The sequence below is a fragment of the Chaetodon trifascialis genome, chromosome 8, assembly GCF_039877785.1.
Source record: "Chaetodon trifascialis isolate fChaTrf1 chromosome 8, fChaTrf1.hap1, whole genome shotgun sequence".
Lineage (NCBI taxonomy): Eukaryota > Metazoa > Chordata > Actinopteri > Chaetodontiformes > Chaetodontidae > Chaetodon > Chaetodon trifascialis.
The window spans coordinates 555,001-575,000 of NC_092063.1; the positions used below are offsets into that span (position 1 = coordinate 555,001).

Genomic DNA, 20,000 nt, shown 5'->3' on the forward strand with positions numbered 1-20,000 from the left:
TTCAGATCAGGTTTTTCTCAGATCCAGTTTTCTAAACGTCTTCAACTGATGTTGGCGAGTGATGATGTCAGCTGAGTGTTGCCGAGGGAGACGAAAATAAACATCTCGATCTGAAGGTACCTTTGCTTTCTAAAGTTCAGTGAGGTCCAGGTCCCCCTACAGGCTCCACTGTCCATCCGTGCTGAGCTTGTTAGCATGCCGATGTTAGCACGTAGCTTGGAGCACCACTAAATGCTGGCTCACACACACACACACACACACACACACACACACACACACACACACACACACACACACACACACACACACACACACACACACACACACAGCTGCAGATCCACTGCCCACTGTTTACACTCCAAACTTCCTGCGTAGAGCTACAGCAGCATAGATCAGAGACTCATTACAGTCCAGTTGTCGCTGCCAGGGCCCGATCGATCGCAGGCTATTGACCGGCTTCACACTGTGGCCCTCAGAAGAGGGAGACGGCAGCTGGTTTCTCCCATTATGGATCTGTGGTGGACTTCTCACTCCATTACAGGCCAGAGGAGAGGACAGATGTACGTCACACAGGTCAGCAAAACCCAGACCTGCTGATCACATGACCCCCCCCCCCATCACTGTGGAGGTCGAGCAGAAAACCTGGTTCAGTTCCAGCTCGTCCACATTAAAAACACAGAGGAAGATTCATTCATTGGCTTTTGTTAATACTTCACGCACACACACAGTGTTTCCCACACGTTCATTTATTTGTGGCGGCCCGCCACGAATAAATTTTAGCCGCCACAAATACCTTTTTCGGCTTTTGACTCGACCTCGCCTCCGGACTGTTTGCTTTGAGAACGTCGCGTGTCGTTACAATTCTGGCGCACTGGGTGGCGGTATGCATTGTAAAGGCGTCTACACATGATCAGCGGTAAAAACGCTTTGCGCCGGCTGTCTCATTGTTTTCCTATGGAGAGAGCGCTGCCACCCGACTAAGCGGCACCGCTACCCTCGGCGTGGCGCACCGCTCAGATCTGCCGCTTACCGCTGCGCTCAAAGTTCAAGTTACTTGAACTTTGACCTCGTTTGCCGCTGACCTTTCAAAGCGCAACCAATAAGATAACAGCTCCAGGCAGCGTTTACGAACTACCGTTAAGCTAAATACAATGCTAACGTTAGCTTAGCTGTTTGTGTACGTTCGCTATTCCAGGCAGACACAGTGACTACTGCGTCTGCCTGGAATAGCGACTACTACTACTACTACTACTACTACTACTACTACGCTACTGCAAGGGCCTTCTTTTGCGACAAACTCAGATAATTTACAAACAACGATTAGCTTTCCGGAGTGAAAGGAAGTACTTGCGTTGCCTAGCAACGGTGAATCGCTCGCACTTGTTGATGACGTATACCTGAGCTCCGCCGCCTCCGCTCAGCGCCTCCGCGCCCTACCTGGCGGTGAGCGAAGAGCAAATTTCTTATCATGTGAAGGCCCCTTAACGCCGCCTATAAATTAATAAGACGCAGAAGAAAAAGTGGTGGTGGAAGAGGCCTGGCTCGAACGACGAAGGTAAGACGTGCCAGTACAAAGTGGTCAAATGAGCCCAAAAGTGGTCCGAACAACTCTAACTCATTATGTTATATCAGCCTGTGTCTGTATCAAACCTGGAAGCTGAGACGTGCAGAGACATTAACTGTTAGTGTATGTTAGCCGACAGGCATCAGAGCTGCTGCCGTAATCTTAATCTCTGCTCATTAGTAATTAACTTGGATGTTCACTCCTTTAAACAGATGAGTATAGAAAAATATTTTCTAAAGAATGTTCAGAGAAGACAACAGCAAAACACAGGGTCAGTGCTTTTGACCCTGAGTGGCTAAACACCCCCCCCCCCGGACCACACCACCACAAATAGATCCTTGATCTGTGGGAAACACTGCACACACATGCACGCATGCACACACACACGCACGCACACACACACACACCCTTACTGACAGTGAAATTCTGAATCTATAATAAAACATCACTATTTGATTTACATCTTGTCATAATAATAATGTGAATCTGCAGTTTAACGAATGATCAAGGTCAAAGTGTAGAAGCAGCATCAGATGGAAGTACTGAAGTACCTCAAAGCTGTACTCGAGTGCAGTACTCAGGGAGTAGCGAACGCTGCAGCGCGTTGTGTGAGTGAGGCTTCACGGCCAATCAGTGAGGCAGGAGGACAACACCTGACAGGGCGGTCTGATGAAGACAAACACAGCCAGAGTGCTGATGGAGTGTCCTCCATCTCTACAGCTCAGTCTGTCTCTCATGTCCCCTTTCTTTTGCCGCATGTCCAAAATCCAGGGGACCACAAAGATGTCACACGGAGACAACAGCTGTGATTGGTCCGCTCTGCTGGGGAAACAGCTAGCCTGCCGTCGTGTCCGCTCAGAGACCAAAGCCTGAGCTCACCTCCGCTCCACGGCCGAGACGCTGCTCAGACAAAGACGACAGCGTCCGACGGCCTGAGCGGGACCACGGCGGCCATTTTGTGCTCCAGTCTGTCAGATGGAGGGTTTTTCAGGCAGGAAATGGAGGAAACGGCATGGAAGCGTCTCCTCCCTTCAGTAGCTCCTGTCTTTGATTAGATTCTTTCATTTCTTCCTCACCCTCTCTTCCTCCCTGCAGCCCTCTCTATTCAAACATTAAGTGTGAGCCGTGCGTTAAGGCGCTCTATAATTCCATCCAGGCTGTTTTCGAAGGCCGCCTGCTTCTCAGGCTCATATACATCCTGTTCCTCAGAGGAAATGGCTGCTTCCCCTCTCGTTCTTATAAATAATGTCGATGCTAAAGTGCTCTGCAGCAGCTCAAACTCTCCACGGCCGGCCGGTGAAGTTGCTCTTAGATCTGCTCGTTTCTGTGTCGTGTGCTTTACGTTCAAGAACTTTATTCTGTCATTTATTAGAAACTGACGCGCGCAGGGACGATCATTGTCCCTCTTGTCCCTCGTGGTACCTCTTTTAAAGGGTCTGTAGATGCGCGTTAACAGCTGACTCGAGCCTTTAAAACTGTGACTACCTGTCCTCTGAAGGGACACGTGGAGACAACAGAGCTGTGATTGGTCGGCTTGTGTCTGTACGTTCAGAAACGGGAAAACGACACGTCGTGATCCAGCATCTCCTCGCTCAGCGCTGCGTCCACAGCGTATGGACACGGATGGATCGTCCTCCAGGCTGGGACAGACAGCTCATAGCTCAGCTCTGTCTGACGGCTTCTCATTGGCTCCTTTACCAAAGGTGAAGCGTAGCAGATTTACTGCCCAAACATGATGAAGTGGACTGGAGCGTCTCAGGTCAAGAACGCGTCCAAACTGTCTGCTGTCACTTAGAGCTGCTGATCCCTGATCCCAGAGAGATCTGATCACATGAATGGATCGTGCTGCACTTTGTCTTTGAACTGAACAGTTCACAGGTCAACACCAGGTGGAACTGAAGACACTGGACAGAATCTATTGGTCCGCTCTCTGTTTTCCAGCTGCCCGTCAACAGAAGCTCGGTGTGAACTACAGTTGGTCGGTATCCAAATCTTGATAACTTTCCCCACATTTTCCCGGGGTATACGGTATTACCGTGACTAATCAAAAATCACTTTGCAGGGCAGCGTGACATGCGCGCAGTTCAGACGGTCAATGCTCAAGCGAAGAAGCACCAGTCCTGACGAAACGTAATTCAAACCCCACGCAATTACATGCGCATTTAACGACAAACACAAAAACAGCGCATGTCAATGGCACCATCTGCTGATTTCACCACTTCACGCAGACCTCAAAAGCTCGGTATCATGTGAAAGCAGAGAGTCTGATGATGAAGATGTCTGCCTCCTCACTGTGCGACGGAAACTGGGCGAGCTAGCAGCCAAAGAGGAGCAGAAACACCTTTGCTGAGTCGTACAGTACGTCTTACCTTTGCTGATTTGAGGTCAGAAGTTACATTCAGCCTGAAAACACGCTGCTAATGTCTCCTCCTGTGACTCTGCGTTAGTTTGACATCAATCACGAAGGTCCTGCGTGTTTCCATAAAGAGGAGGGGGTTTCTAGAGTGGGGGGAGCGCTCTTCATGCAGTAACCTATCTCTGGGTTACTTCAATTCAATTCAATTCAATTTTATTTGTATAGCGCCAAATCACAACAGAAGTTGTCTCAGGACACTTTCCATATAGAGCTGGTACAGACCAAACTCTTTATCTACAAAGAAACCAACGATTCCCCCATGAGCAAGCACTTGGCGACAGTGGCGAGGAAAAACTTCCTTTTAACAGGCAGAAACCTCGAGCAGAACCAGACTCTGGGTGGGCGGCCATCTGCCTCGACCGGTTGGGTGAGAGAGGAAGAGCAAGAGAGAGAGAGTGAGACAGACAGACAGACAGACAGACAGACAGACAGACAGACAGACAGACAGACAGACAGACAGACAGACAGACAGACAGACAGACAGACAGACAGACAGACAGAAAGAAAAGCAGTCAGAGAGAGAGAGAGAGAGACAGAGAGACAGAGACAGAGAGACAGACATGCAGTCACAGTAACAGTGACAGTGGATGTAAGTCCACTGTCTTAAGTACTTCCTGCTGGATCCTCATTGGTGTTTCTATGGTGAATGTGGGCGGGTCGCTGAGCTGTTGACCGGCGTAACCACAGTTAGTTTCAGCGCTGCGTGTCATGAAGGAGCAGAGCGCTCAGAGGACACGCCCATATGAGCGCCTGGACACACCTGTGTTAAAACACCTGTAAAACTGCTCAGGTTCATTTTTTTAGCATGTAATTTTGCTCCTTGTCACCTTTTGTCATTTTTTTAATGACGCTAATGAAACTGATACCTTGGTGTTTTTAGATACCGCGGGATACCTTATTACCGGTTAATAACCCTAGTATGAGATGGTTTTGGCGTGTTTCCCTGTGAAACCAACGATGAATAGTTCAGCTGAAAAGTGTTTTTTCTTGCAGCAGCTGGAGGAAAATGTGGATTATCTGAAGCAGCCTGCACGTCGGCAGCAGCTCTGTGAGCGAGCTGCAGCAGATTATGTTTCCCTTCACATATATTGCTTGTGGAGGAGCTGCAGTGGGTTTATGATTTCAATCCAGTTTATTTGCACTGTGATAAAACACAGGAGCAAAGCAATAAAAGCAGCATGATGAAAAACAACGATAACAAACTGAACAAAGAGAAACAAATGAGCAGATCGGACTGCAGCCGAGGAGGAGGAGGAGGAGCAGAGAGGGAGAGAAGAGAGAGATGAAGATACAGTGAGAAAGAAGCGGAGAGAAGGAAAACTATTGATTTAAGGTGAATTTAATCAATGAGTCTCTGAAAGTTGATCAGGACGCTGTAAAAAGTTTAGAGAGCTCCTCTTCCTCACGCTCTCAGACCCGCTCACACTCATCAGGTCAAGTGTTTTACATCCAGACTGAATCCAGGTCTGATTTTAGACACTTCAATGGACATCCAGTCCCACACGTCTCTGCTGTCCACACGATGAAGCTGAAAAGTGAAATAAAAACATGTCTGCAGCTCTGAAGCAGCTCAGGACTCATCCTCACGTCTTATCTTATCTTATCTTATCTTCTCCTGACGGCGGCTTGAAGCCATGTGACCAGATGACGCAGCTTACTGTCAGGACTCTGAATAATGACTTTGCTGCTGCTGTGTGACGACTGCAGGTGTTTCATTACAGATTATTCAGCGACGTGTGTTCACGTAAAGAACATGTCTTCATGTCCGACATGCAGATGTTGTCTGCTGTGCAGAGGAAGCCAGAGAATGAACAATGAAGATCCTTCTCTTTATCCACAGAACATCTGGAACATCTGGTCTGTGTGATCAGTACAGATCTAATCAATGAAATCAATCTTTTACTGGAACAGTTTGTGGACATCTGAGAAGCCGAGAGACAACAGATCAAATTCATCGTAAAGAGGAATGAACAACATGAAACACTCGTGATTTAACTTCTAGAAGAGAGGACGAATGGAGGGATACTCCCTACAAGGAAACAGGGAGTAACTGAGAGCGGGGGGGGGAGGAGGGGGAGGAGGGGGAGGAGGGGGAGGAGGGGAGGTAAAAGCCTGGGTTGTGTTTTGCTGTCTGGAGAATCCATTTAGAGGTCGGCCTCTCCCTGCTGATAACTAATGGACCTGAAGACTGAGAGGAGAAAGGAGAAAAGAGGAGAAGAGACAGAGCAGGTGGGGAGGCCTTTCAGAATAAAAGCCTCCAATGTGTCAGAGAAAGCTCCGTAAACAGATAATCTGCATGTGGACGCAGTATCTGGAGGACAGGGACAGGATTTTGGACCCTGAGGTGTCCTGGTTTCTATTTGTAGTACGAGTGGTTCTGACCAATCACGTGTGAGCGGGCATTGGTTGGCAGCCCTGTGGAGAGCGAGAGAGGCGGAACTCACTGCCCAAACGCCATCTTGGAACGCATCACTGGACGACAGTTTAGCCGTCATTAGCTCTGAGAGATAAATAAAGAGATAAATAAATAATTGTTCTGTAAACAACGACCGGCGCGCAGGACAACAAGTCTCGGTCCAGATATCGATGATGCCACAAACCCCGAAACACCGCTGACTGTTCTGAGATCAGTGTCAGCGACGTGTCCCAACAGAGCTACATCTGCCAGTTATCAGTAAGTCTATAGATTATTGATTATCAGTGATACATCCTGCTGTGTTCGATACTCAGACTCCAGAAGCCAAGGTCTGACCAGCAGCCCCAAACGGATTCATGTCGCCTCTGACTCCTTATTATCCTCATCCTGGACGGACCACCACGTTTAAGTTAAGTACGTTGCTTAAGTGAATTCTGGTGTGTTCTCGAAAAGTCAGCGTTGACTTTGGCTTTCAAACTGGCCTTAGACTCCGGCCTGCTGGGTGGAGGTCCTTGTGCTTCCTCCTCTTTATAATTCATCAGCTCACTCTGAGCGTTTAATACAGCCACAGATGGGTTTACACTGGAGTCAGCTGAAAGCCTGGTGCGTCTCATGGAGACACTAAAGGACGCCTTACGGGTCTGCGGGAGACGCCGACAAAATGTCAGCATGAGACGTCCTGGGAATGAGAAGGACCTGCACTCCACTGAATATGAAGACGTTTCACTGCTAAAGCTTTGTTTTTCATTTCTGAAAGGCTTCAGCGTTTCTATACAGTTAAACAGCTGCTGGTTTACTACAACACTGAACTGTGATTCATTCACACCTTTCAACTCACACTTCATCTCCTTTCTCTCCATTCACAGAGAGGTAGGAGTACAGAGTCATATAGAAGAGACGCTGAGTGTGTGTGTGTGTGTGTGTGTGTGTGTGTGTGTGTGTGTGTGTGTGTGTGTGTGTGTGTGTGTGTGTGTGTGTGTCTAAAAGCAGTATGGCCGGTTCAATCAGAGCTTATGGCAGATTCCTGACTCACTCTCTATTTCTGATGTTTCCAAAGGCTCTTTGAACAGCAGATAATAGATGAGTGCTGGAGAGCTGCAGGGCGAAGACACCATCATCCTCTGCCTCGCTCACACACACGCACGCACACGCACGCACACGCACACGCACACACTCTCCATCCACATGCCAGCAGTGAGTGCATGTGGGCGGCAGCAGGGTGAAGATACACCACCATGCTCGAGAAGCAACGAGTGGGAGGCAAACACTCACACACACACACACACACACACACACACACACACACACACACACACACACACACACACACACTTCACACTTCATCTCTTTTCATGGTCGAAACAGACTGTAAAACTCTCCTCCGTATCCAATAATAATAATAGTGACACATCCATGATGTCCCAACACAGAACACGACGACTGCAGTCAGCAGCAGCGAGATAAGACCTGCTGAACGTCAGATATCCCAGCAGTCAGCGAACACAACATCAAACCCACGTTCACTCACCCCAGTGTTGTCATGGTGACGATGGTGTACCAGAAGGAGGCCGGGATGGAGGTGAAGGTGGAGCCCTTGGTGCCCTTCTCGGCGTAGAACATGACGGTGGCGAAGATGATGATGGCCATGGTGAGGGAGAAGAGCAGGAAGCCGAGCTCGGAGGCGCAGCTCTTCAGCGTGTAGCCCAAAATCCTCAAACCCTGCGAGTGACGCGAGAACTTGAAGATCCGGAAGACGCGGAAAACCCGGAGGGTGACGAAGGCGCCGCTCACGTCCTCGTTCTCGGGCATGACCAGGCCGATGTAGTAGGGCATGATGGCCACCACGTCGATCACCGACATCACCGAGCGCATGAACTTGCAGCGGCTGGGCGCCGCGAACAGACGCATCAGGTACTCGAAGGTGAAGATGAGCACGCAGGCCGTGTCCATGCAGAAGAAGGCCAGCTGGTATTTCTCCCCGCAGGGAAGGTCCTTCACGCTGCCTTTGGGAGGCCGGCAGGGGACGGTCTCCACCACGTTGGCGATGACGGAGACGGCGATGAAGAAGCCGGTGACGTAATAGAAGACCAGCGCCATGGTGGAGGTGTGGGGGTTCTCGAAGGCTCGCCACAGCCGCTCCCTGGAGGTGCTGTGTGGAGGGAGGGGGGCGTCCATCGCCTCGTTGGCCTCCGTGTCCTCCGCCAGACGCTCCTGGTTCTCCTTTTTCCTGTCTCTGTATTCCTTTAGCGGCAGGAAGGGACGGAGAGGACAAGTTTAGCCAACTGTTAAAACACACGTTAGCATCACTATGACATGAGCTTCACCGAGGTCAGCTGCTACAAGACATCAAGCTAACTATAGCAATGAACTGAACGGTCCAGGAGGTGCTTCAACTCCTTCTTCACACATTTCACCTCAAATCCCAGAAGTCAGGACGAACACTGAGAGCAGAGAAGACGGCGAGACGTAGCAGAAAAGCAGAGTGTGTGAAATTACTGGGAGGATAAAAATAAAAATCATGAGCTGTTTCTCAAAGGAACGTACTGAACAGGCAAAACAAAACAAGTCCATAAATCACAATCTCTCGCAGTCAAATCAACACTTTGTGAACAAATGTGAGGAAATAAAGAGGAGTTACCCGTTAACGGGTCACTGGACGGGCCGGTTATATGAAGACAAGTCTAACATGACAAATGGAGATATGAAGAAGCTCTGAAGGTGATGTGTTCTTCAGAGAGTGAGCCGGGAACGTGTTTACGACGTGTCAAAGAAATCACAGAAAGTCCTGCTGCTGTTTCAGAGGGCTCGTCGCTGCAGTCTGATCGAGAGCAGCGCTGGTTAGCGATCCCCTCGCACGCAGCCATGTTCTGACACCAGTCACTGAGCTGATGACGCCCGTCTCAAAGACACTTAATGAATGCAGCAGCAGAGTCACAGTCGACCTCGCAGCATCCTGGAACAGGAAGAGCACGAGGGTGAAGAAATGAAAAACACTACGATCTGTACGGTTCCGAGGTTCAGAAAGCTGGAAGCTGCTGCCTCCTTAACTGACAGAGCTCGTCATCTGAGAAACAAAAGCATCCCAAGCCAGCTGAAGTGAGTCCATGTGCAACATGTGCCTGCAGCTGTTTCACAGTAAAAGTCCTCCTGCTGCCAGAAACCTGATGGAAGCAAGGTGGGCTCTTAATGTGAAGCCGCCGCAGGACCACTAGCTGCTCTGAGAGAGGATTTATTAGGGTTTGGGTGTCATTCGAAAAATAAATGATATCAGTGCGTCGAGCTGAGCTTCAGTAATGATAACAAACCCTGGAGTCTTCCTCACATTTAGCACACTGGATCTGAAATGAGAGTCCTTTGTGCGAAGAAGAAGTTCTACATACAGAAACTTCAGTTTCAGGCCTCCAAGCTCTGGCAGCCATGACGGTTCTGCTTGTGTGGCTTTTGCCCCAATGCAGCAAATTGGCCTCTTGGATGCCCCGGCGGTGGATTAACCGTGATAAAGAGCCCCCCACGGTGGGCCAGCGTGCAGGACAATGTGATGAAGCGCCCTCCACGGTACCCTTCAGGTGGAGAAATGTGGTGCACACAGGCTGCGTCATGACTTTCTGCATGATGGTGTCCCGAGTCGGCCTGAGTCACCGCCTCAGCCTGTGCTGGTCATTTCCTAAATGAGACGTGGAGCAGCTACTCTATGCTGAGACAAACAGCAAACACTTCATCTCATAACTCCACCGAACGAACACACGCCGCAGCTCGTCACGCTCACAGGCGATTAGTCGCCTGCCTCAAAAGGGCGGGTCTTACATAACAGCTGTTACAGCCGCGAGGCTTAGCAGAGAAATACTTCAGCACCTGTGCCGTAACACCTGTGATCGTGTATCACCTCACATCACCGTCTGCTTTACAGGAAGCAACAGAAACAAGCGTTTCACCACCTGCTGGCTTTAGTGTGAACATCTCACAGGTGAATTCAGCCTTTGTGTGGAATCCAAACATGTTTTTACCCTTTTCAAAATATGTCAAACTGTCATTTTTCCAAAAGTTAGACGTGTTCTGATTTAAATGCTAATACTAAGCCGCCATGCATATCTAACATCTCACTGATTGAAACCTCATTTTCACTCCATATTTCCATCACAATGTCTGTAACTTGAATCAGGTAACAGGTGATGGCAGCGCCCACTGTCAGCCAATCATTACAACGTTTAGAGCAACAAAACAGAGACGAGTGTCTCCTTAAGTTCAACCAGCAACATGCGAGTGATGATCTTTGACGTTCAGACAAGCAAACAGACAGCGTGGCCAGAAGGTCTGTCCTCTGGACAGGAAGTGCAGCTTTACCTCCATGCAGCAGTCTCCGATGATCTCGGGCACGATGCCGTAGAAGGCCAGCTCCTCGTCGAAGGCCTGGATGCACTCGTTTCGCGGGTAGTGGAGCTTCCCGGTGCGGTAAAAGTTCAGAATGTGCCGGAACATTTCGGGGTCTCGGTCAAAGAAGTACTCCTGCGTGTCCTCGTTGTAGAAAAACTCCTTCTCCGAGGAGCCCAGCAGCGTGTCGGGGTAGCGGTCCAAAGTGTTCTTCCATGTCTGGAAACAGAAGAGGAACGAAGGAAAACACCTCATTCTGGTTCTCACTGTGCTCAGTTCAAGCTTTAAATATGAGACACAAAGTGCCGACACGAGCGAGCAACACTCAGCATAAAGTCAGTCACAAATTTCACAATAAAAGCTTCCTGAGATTTCACAGATCGAGGAGACAGGAAGAAGATCAAGTACCATTTCCAAAGACTTTAATTAGTCACAGGATTTCCACTTTATGTAACTCAATACTCCACTGCTGGTGAACGATGTACTTTTACTGCACTACATTTATTTAAATGGGGTACTGTTACCACCACATTCCCACATTTCCCAGAGGCAAAATAATGCGTTTTATTGTTGGAATGGATCATTCTGTAAACTTCAGCTTTAACTCTGGATATTTTAAGCACATTTTGATGGAAGTTTTGGAATAAATGACTTCAGTTTACTCGTGTTTCTACACTACCTATACTGTTCCTAAGAAGCCTAAATATATATGAGTACTTCGTCCACCAGTGAAGGGGTCACTCCCCCCACGACGTCAGACACTGCTGTTAAGTTTTCTCTCTGGTCTGAAAGTGGAAGCTAGTTAGCCTAGCCAGCTAGCAGTGATTCCCACTGCGTTACCGCTGGCTCCTGCAGGCATCAGCAGCTCTCTCGCACCGTTTAGTTCAAGCAGAAAGGAGCTCGGCTCCGAGTCTTTCCTCGATCCAGAAGAGGATAACAGCCATCCTGTTAGCTCACTGGAGTCATGGAGTAATGAGAGAGCGCTGGGTTATAGATGAAGCTAACAGCTGCAGACAGCAGGTTAGCTTCCTGTTAGCTTGTTGGAGCTTCAGTGATAGGACACACTACTCTTAATGCTCACTCATGAAGATACAGATGGCCTCCACGTCCACTGGAAAACGCCCACACAGACGTACATTTCTTCTCTTTGGTAATTTTGACCAATGCATGGACACACCAAAACATTCTGATCTGTTCGCAAACTTCACTTTGATGTTGGTTTAATCTTCACAGAGCTGCAGAGTCTGTCAGCTGTGTTCCTCGTGGTCATCAGCGGGTGTTGAAATGGTTTTGATGAGAGTAACGCCACACAGAGTGATGGTGCTGACCCTCCACAGCGTGTTAGCACAAACACACAAAAGCATCTGACAGGCGCTGAGTGAGGTGAGAGCACTGAACCGTCACTGATGGTAAAAGGGAGGCAGGACCTGCTTTATGCTCAGATGTTCTTCCATATTAAAAGCAAGCATTACTGTATGTTTGTTTCTATATATATCACCAGAACTTCAAGCTGCTGAATATTGTTTTGCAAATTAGGGCAAAGTCAAAGGCTTGACAAGAACTTCGTCCTTGTTCTGCCACTGCAGCAGAAAGTCCTTGGGTGCTGCTTAATTCCTGAAAGGGACCAAAATCTATTTTTGTTGTGGAGCCATTTTGTTATTATTTCAGCCCTAATGCACATCAATGCGCTGATTAGACGTCCAGTGTTCACAGCCTTCAGCCTTGGAAGCAGGAGCAGAGCTGGAGCCCATCAGGAGCAACAGGAAGCTCTAGTTCTGGACCGTTTCTGCTTCATTAAAAACTTTTAAGGATGTGTAATGTGTCTGAGACTGTGTGCATAATAACTTTAGGAGCCCACTGTGAGTCCCACAGAGCGAACAACCAATCAGAGAGCTTCAGGTTCTGTTGCCAGCTCTCCAATGGTGGCTGAGGTTGATCTGTGACAGATACATTCAGAAAAGTGAATGGATGGATTGTGGAAATATTTTGCAGATTACAGCAGTACAGCTCTGAATGTGATGGCTCTGGATGAACGGCCGCAGAGGCTCATGCTCATGTTGCAGTCAACACAGGGTCTATAAGATAAAGACAAACATGGTATGTGCTCTTCGCAGGGCCTTGTAGCATCGCTGTAAGATCACTAAAGCAGCAGAGAAAGACAAAGAGATGATGAGATTAAGGCAGCGCTGCATGAGCAGGCTGTGGCAGAGGTGGAGAAAATGAGTTTGACCTCGAAATGACGGCACAGTGAACGCAAAACCACTTCAGCGTCTTAAAAGACAACACACTGGAAGTCACCGGCGGGACGTCCCCGTGGGTTAAACCTGATGATGAAGCTCGTGTGAGCAATTTGCTTTTCAATTGTTGCTCTTAACAGCTTCAGCTGAACAGTTTAATTAACCCGATAAGCAAAAGACTGCAGTGTTTGTTCAGCTCATCCGTAATGAAATTAGAACTGAACACCATTAACAGATCCTTCAGGTCTACAGCGTGTGTGTAGAGACGCTGCTGACGCAGTTCTAGAAACCCAACGTGACTTCAAAGAGGGACGGCGGGGGTTCATGTAAATTCAAAAGAACTACAGTCCACCGAAGAAACCACGTCCTTGGGAAGAGGCTTCGACCCTGTGCAAGACAATTTTAAAGGAAGAAAGCTGCCAGCTCCAAATGAAACTCAGCAGAAAAGAGTCAGAGTCTAAAACACATCTCAAGACATAGACGGAGACACCCGTCCCCCACTGACGGGTTCGCTCTCAAACAGAGACAGGACGGACAGAACTTCAAAGCAACACGCAGCCTCAAAAATAAGACCCCCATGAACCTGTTTAACACTGAGAGGTCAGCTCGGCAGGAAGCTTCTGACCAAGTCAAGGTGGGGTGGAGGTGCAGGTGGTGTGGAGGTGCAGGTGGTGTGGAGGTGCAGGTGGGGTGGAGGTGCAGGTGGTGTGGAGGTGCAGGTGGGGTGGAGGTGCAAGTGGGGTGGAGGTGCAGGTGGTGTGGAGGTGCAGGTGGGGTGGAGGTGCAGGTGGTGTGGAGGTGCAGGTGGGGTGGAGGTGCAGGTGGTGTGGAGGTGCAGGTGGGGTGGAGGTGCAGGTGGTGTGGAGGCCCAGGTGGGGTGAAGGTGTAGGTGGTGTGGAGGTGCAGGTGGGGTGGAGGTGCAGGTGGTGTGGAGGTGCAGGTGGGGTGGAGGTGTAGGTGGTGTGGAGGTGTAGGTGGTGTGGGGATGCAGGTGGTGTGGAGGTGTAGGTGGTGTGGGGATGCAGGTGGTGTGGAGGTGGAGGTGGTGTGGGGATGCAGGTGGTGTGGAGGTCCAGGTGGGGTGGAGGTGCAGGTGGTGCGGAGGTCCAGGTGGGGTGAAGGTGTAGGTGGTGTGGAGGTGCAGGTGGTGTGGAGGCCCAGGTGGGGTGAAGGTGTAGGTGGTGTGGAGGTGCAGGTGGTGTGGGGATGCAGGTGGGGTGGAGGTGCAGGTGGTGTGGGGGCTCAGGTGGTGGATGCAAGCGTAGCTCATCCAAAGTTTGCAGTTTTATTCTGCTGAACATTGCTGAAAATGATCCAGGAAGTTCTTGGATGAAACATGGCAGCAGGATTGGCCGACATTTACTGTCCTTTCACATTTTGACCTCTTCATGTCACTGTGCCGCTCTTTGCAACTTGCTGGCTGAAACATTTCAATAAAGTCTTATCTTATCTTATCTTATCTTATCTTATTCTAACATTGACGGAATGAAGACGTTGGCTGTGAATTAATGTTCAGTATATTAACGTCATGCGATCATTACGCTCACTGTGGTGGTGCAATAACAAAGGGACGTCATGAAGTCCTCATACAGGAAATAATACGTTTCTGTAGTTAAGCTGGATGATTATACGGACTTAAACTATATATTTACAGATCATTGCTTTATTTCATAGCTCTCAGGTCAGCCTCAGCCTCCGTTGATGAGGTTTAGTATCCTGCGGATTCATATTCATATTAAACGAATCTGCAACTCCCAATTCAATGCCAGTGCTAACTCTCAGAGATCTGTCCTTAACCTTAACCTTAACCTTAACCTTAACCTTAACCTTAACCATACCGCAGCAGGAAGGCAGTGAACCCAACTCCAAATCGTCCAATGAGGACAGTTTTCCCAGGTGCGCTGGGCTTGGAATGAAGGTGAAACGTGTAAGTGATGCAGCACCCACCTGAAACCGGACCCCGCTGACGTTGACGTACAGGATCTCATCGGATCTGGACGTGTTGTCCACGGGAGGTTTGGGCATCGTCTTCTTGGCCAACGGCAGCCAACCCACCGCCGCAGCCCGCGCAAATGGCAGCCACGTCGCCACGCCGGCCGCCATCTTGCATCAGCACGTCTCAACAACAGAGAGTCAAGTTGTGTCCTCGGAGGAGGGTGGAGCTAACAGATTTGAGGAACGTGCCTGAACTAATTGGTTGCTAATTTCTTTTCCTGCCCTGACTGGCAACCAGCGAGGAGGCGCTCGGACATGTTGAAGGAGGAGGAAGGGGGGAGGAGGGGCGGAGGGGCGGAGGGAGGGGTAAGATGGCAGTTAGGTGTCAAGCCATGAAAAAAACGCCGTAAAGGAGCGAGAAAGCCGATGCATCTGACAGGTATGAGGCCCGTCTTCTATTCTGATGAGCGTCTGATGTCCTGGTGGGACGGAGCCGTCCCGCTGTCCTCCAAAACAACAACAGAGCCCCTCCAGGCCTGCAAGGCGGCCCTCAGGGTAAAGTGATGCTTCAAAAGCCAGAAACTCTCAGGATTCAGCTGGAATACTTCCTGTTTCGGCCGTTTTCGTCCGACTGCAGACGACAAACGTCAGCCAGTGTCAGTCGTCCACTTCAGACCACAGACTCTCTTGGTAGAAAAACATAATTTCTTGAACCTCGGCAGCCTGAGGAACGTGTGTAAAATAATAATAAAGTTATTCTCTGATATTGCCGTCACAGGTTTATTGCCGCTGGGACTTGCAACAAAAAGCCAAAAGATATAAATCCAGATAGGAAAGCGTTAAAACTCTGGTGTCTGGCCTCCACCTCGCGGCAGCCTCCTCTCTCTCTCCCTCTCTCAGTCTGTCTCTAGCTCTCTCGCCCACCCTCTCTCCCTCTGAAGACTGATTTGTTGCAGCGCTGCAGCCTTTCAAATTCTTATTAAATTGTGATGATGGTTCCTGAAGTTGCAAGATAGACAGAATCGCCTGTGTTTCCTCCCTCCCTCTAAGTGTTTCTCTGCTGTGGAGATTATGGATGTGCAGCCTCCCTCTTCCTCTTCTTCTCTTTCTCGTTTTGCTTTTGCTTGCTGTTTTGCTCTGTCTAATTTTCTTTTATCTGTCTCTGTGTTTTACTGCCTCCCTCTCTCTCTCTCTCTCTCTCTCTCTCTCTCTCTCTCTCTCGACTCAGTGGGGCATTAGCGGTATTGTTGGTGGTCGAGAGACAGCGGCTTTGTGTTGGAGAGCGAGGAGGAGGCGGCGGGCCGTCCTTACACCATGTCCATGTATGGTCGTCCTGTCAGAAAACACACAAACAGAAAAGAGACAGAGAGTGAGAGACAAACCAGGAGGAAAGGAAAGGAAAGGAAAGGAAAACTGGAAGATAAAAGATGGAGATAGAAGAGAAAGAGTTGTTCAATGAAAGAATGAAGGGAGGAAGAAAAGAAAAAGAAAAGGGAGGAAAGGAGATGAAGACAGAGGAAGGAGGAGAAAAGAAACTGATTTGTCAAAAGAAAAGAGACAGAAATCTAGAAAATGCAGGAAGGAGAGAGGAGGCGCAGAGAAACAGACTGACTAAAAAACAAGTTTACTCTGAAAATAAAGATTATGGTTTCTGATTAATTCACATAAAAATGGTGTTTCTAATGCGGCCTGACATCTTAATTCATCACAGAGCTCAGAAGCAGGCGGACATTAAAATTACAGCCGTCTGATTTTAGACTAATTTAACTCGTTAACACATAAAAAAGAGAGGAAATGCCTTTTATTTGTCACAGCACACAGAGTTACACGCTGCACACGCCATGCAAGGGAAATTATTTCCCCGCCTTTGTCCCGTCCTGGTCGTCCTTCCTCCGCAGCAGACCAGGAGTGGTGGGCTGCCAGCCGACGGCGGCGCCCGGGGTCCAGTTCCTTCGTCATAATTGGTCAGGTGGTGATCTTCTTGCATGTTTTTAGGTGAACACGGGGAGAACATGCAAAGTCCACACAGAAAGGCCCGTTTCCTCAAGCAGCAGGCACCAAAGGCATGGTGGAGGACACGCACCCAGCGCCCACAGCGGGAATCGAACCCGGGACCTTCTAGCTGTGAGGCGACGGTGTTCCCACCGTGCCACCCATGATGGTATTCTTAGTGAAAATATCTCAGCTCTTTAGCGATCGTTTCTCCTGTTTCTAACATCCTGACAGACGGCGGGAGCTGGAATCGTGTTGGTGTGTTTAAGATGAAGATATGAAGCTGCAGGTTATTAAAGACGTTTTTATGATCGGAGCAGCAGAGCGAGAAACATATTCTCCCTCTGCGTTCTTCATCCAAGAAACCAGCCACGACCAGGTGTGCTCTCAAACTGCTGCCCGTCACATGAAAGTTGCTGTCGTGGGTTTATTGCATAAAATCCACAGTGGGAGCAAGAAAACTTCTCCCTCTTCAGGTCTGAGTCACAGCAGGTCTGTCACACTCAGGAACTCCAGGTTCCACCGGGATCTATTTTTACAATCCACGCCGTTTGTCCAAGAACATCATGTCAGACTCCAGCAGAGACCGGGAAGTTTCCATGACAATAACAAACACGTCGGGCTGAATTTTGGGGAAATGTGTCCAAAATGATGGGAGCCGATGTCTCATTTCGTTTTCTTCATTTATTCAATTCAATTCAATTCAATTCAATGTTCCTTTATTAGTCCCACGAGGAGAAATTCCAACATACAGCAGCATCAATAAAGTGTATAAAGTATTAGAACAAGTGCAATGCAAATTCAAAACCAGCATATATACAAGAGTGGGATAAGAGAATAACGTCATCCTAAGAAACTGCAGAGAGTATTTACAGATTGTTATGCACTGATTATTGCACATTATTGCATTATTGCACAGGTTATTGCACAGAGTGTAAACATATTACTGTACTGATTAGTTTCTGTTGTGCAGTCTGACGGCTGCAGGAAGGAAAGACCTGCGACGCCCCTTCACACACTGTGGATGTAGCATCCTGTCACTGATGGAGCTCCTCAGTGCAGTGAGTGTGTGTTGGAGGGGATATAAGCACATCTAATACTGCTGCAGGTACTCCTTAGTACTGCAAATACTGACACTGTCAGATACTCGCACCACTTTTAACGTGAACTACCGCTACTAACTACCCAACATGCCCAAAGGTTTCTGGACGGCAGCGGTGTCCACAGTGTCCTCATTCACAGTCCACATAACGTAACCGTGCTCAGCGGAAAGATCAACCCGAACAGAAGTCACAGAAACTGGCTGCCGTCCCGCCTGACGAAGGTCGAGGAGACCGGAATGATGGAAATGAACAGAAATACAGCGGCGGTACTTTTTCTGTTTTCAGTCATCAGGAATCAAATATTAGTTGACAGCCTTTTGAAAAGTAAACATATAGAAAAACAATAACAAAAATTAATAAACAACAACAATGCTACATGAAACTTTGACGGAGGAACGACTGTCAAAAGGACTCATGTCTTCACGATGCAGTTGTATCAGTGGACCCGACCATCACATCTACAGGAGCCTGTTGGACGTCTCTGGCACCGAGCTCAACCCCTCTGAGACTCTACTGGGAAGCTGTCCACAACATTTTGGAGAGTGTCCATGGGAATTTGTGTCCGGTCAGGCGCTGACGTTGCACATGATGGCCCGACATGGGGGGGGGGGGGGTCGGGGCTGTGAGGGCAGCAGAGGGCGTTCAGGAAAATGGATGGCCGCCTTGTGGAGGACGCTCCTGCGCCTCTCTGGTGGAGGCAGCACTTTGACTGATGGTGCTCTTCATGAAGTTCAGGTCAGCCTCCTCTCATCTGGTGTGATGCACAAACCTTTAGCCTTTTTGGCGGGTACTCCATCCCTCCCACGCTCTCTCCTCTTCTTCTTCTTCTCCTTCTTCTATTTGAATGAATGATTCCTCATCAATAGATCTTACAGCTAACATGCTACATGCTGCCACCTGCTGTACAGGAGGGGAAGGTAGGACCTTCAACTGTCAGCATCAGGTGATTCTTGGTGTAAGATTTTGGTGAAGATGTAGATCTGCATTCATGCCAGCTGACGGACCAGCCCCGTTTGAGCGAAGCGTCATCAGTGTTAGCAGCAGCTCACGAGTTCAAAGTTAGCCTCATGCTAACGTCAGCGTTAACTAAGTTTAGTTTTATCATCTCTGAATCCAAACAGGTTTCACATTTCACAATTTGTTCTTACATGAAGATTAGTTTTCTCTAAATATGTTCCTCCCACTAACTGCAGCGGTAGCTAAGTGAACCCGCTGACAAAGCTAACGTTGAGTTTGACGATGACAGCTGTGACGGCACATTCGTGTGATGCTGAAATAACTGGAAAAAAATGTTCCTGACTGGGAAAATTCATGCGAACGTTTCCTCAACAACTCAGAATGGTGGCGTATATTTTGGCACCCGACTTGCCGACATCAGAAACGCAGAAACATGATCGAATAATAAAATTTAAAAAGAAAAAAAAGGTTTGTTTCCACATCACAACTTAACGCTGAAGTGGGAAGAAAGGGGACGTGAGTTTCTAACATTCACGGGGGTTATGATCGTCCTCTTGTTCTGTGCTGTCCTGGTGACGTTTGGTCAGAGGACGTCTGGGCCGGGCATCTGATTTCCCCAGCAGCCTTTTATATATTTGATATCTTATTTCATGTATTGTTGGACAGAATTCAGGGAGGAATTGATGAAGTGGTTAATTTAATCTTGTGAGAGGCTGCTGCATCATGATTCTTATTCACAATACATTCTTTCACTGGGATTTTCACTGGGATTTTCTTACAAACCCATTTATGCATACCATCAATTTAGCCAATAAAAGCGCAGAATTACAGTGAGACATGATCAAACTTTCATGCAGAAGACTTTCATAAAGCCTTCAGGACGCCGTAAATCACATCCTGACGTGTTGTCAGTGAGACGCTGTGACAGCATGAACACAGTGAGTGAAGAAATGTTCTTCAGCCATCAGTCACAATTACTGACTTTCAACTTTTAAAGGGCTGCTGTTGGTTC

The 20,000-nt window shown here is 48.5% G+C and overlaps 1 protein-coding gene across 1 annotated transcript in view; it reads right to left on the reverse strand.

Annotated features, from left to right (window-relative positions):
• kcnd1 (potassium voltage-gated channel, Shal-related subfamily, member 1) overlaps window positions 1–20,000 on the reverse strand; it is a 55,684-nt gene that overhangs the window by 27,272 nt on the left and 8,412 nt on the right. The window contains exons 2-4 of the mRNA XM_070967898.1: window positions 14,949–16,269; window positions 10,738–10,983; window positions 7,925–8,637 (exon numbers count right to left, since the gene is read on the reverse strand). Of these exons, the coding sequence (XP_070823999.1) occupies window positions 7,925–8,637; window positions 10,738–10,983; window positions 14,949–15,104 (1,115 nt within the window). The 5' untranslated portion in view covers window positions 15,105–16,269. The remainder of the gene's footprint in view (window positions 1–7,924; window positions 8,638–10,737; window positions 10,984–14,948; window positions 16,270–20,000) is intronic.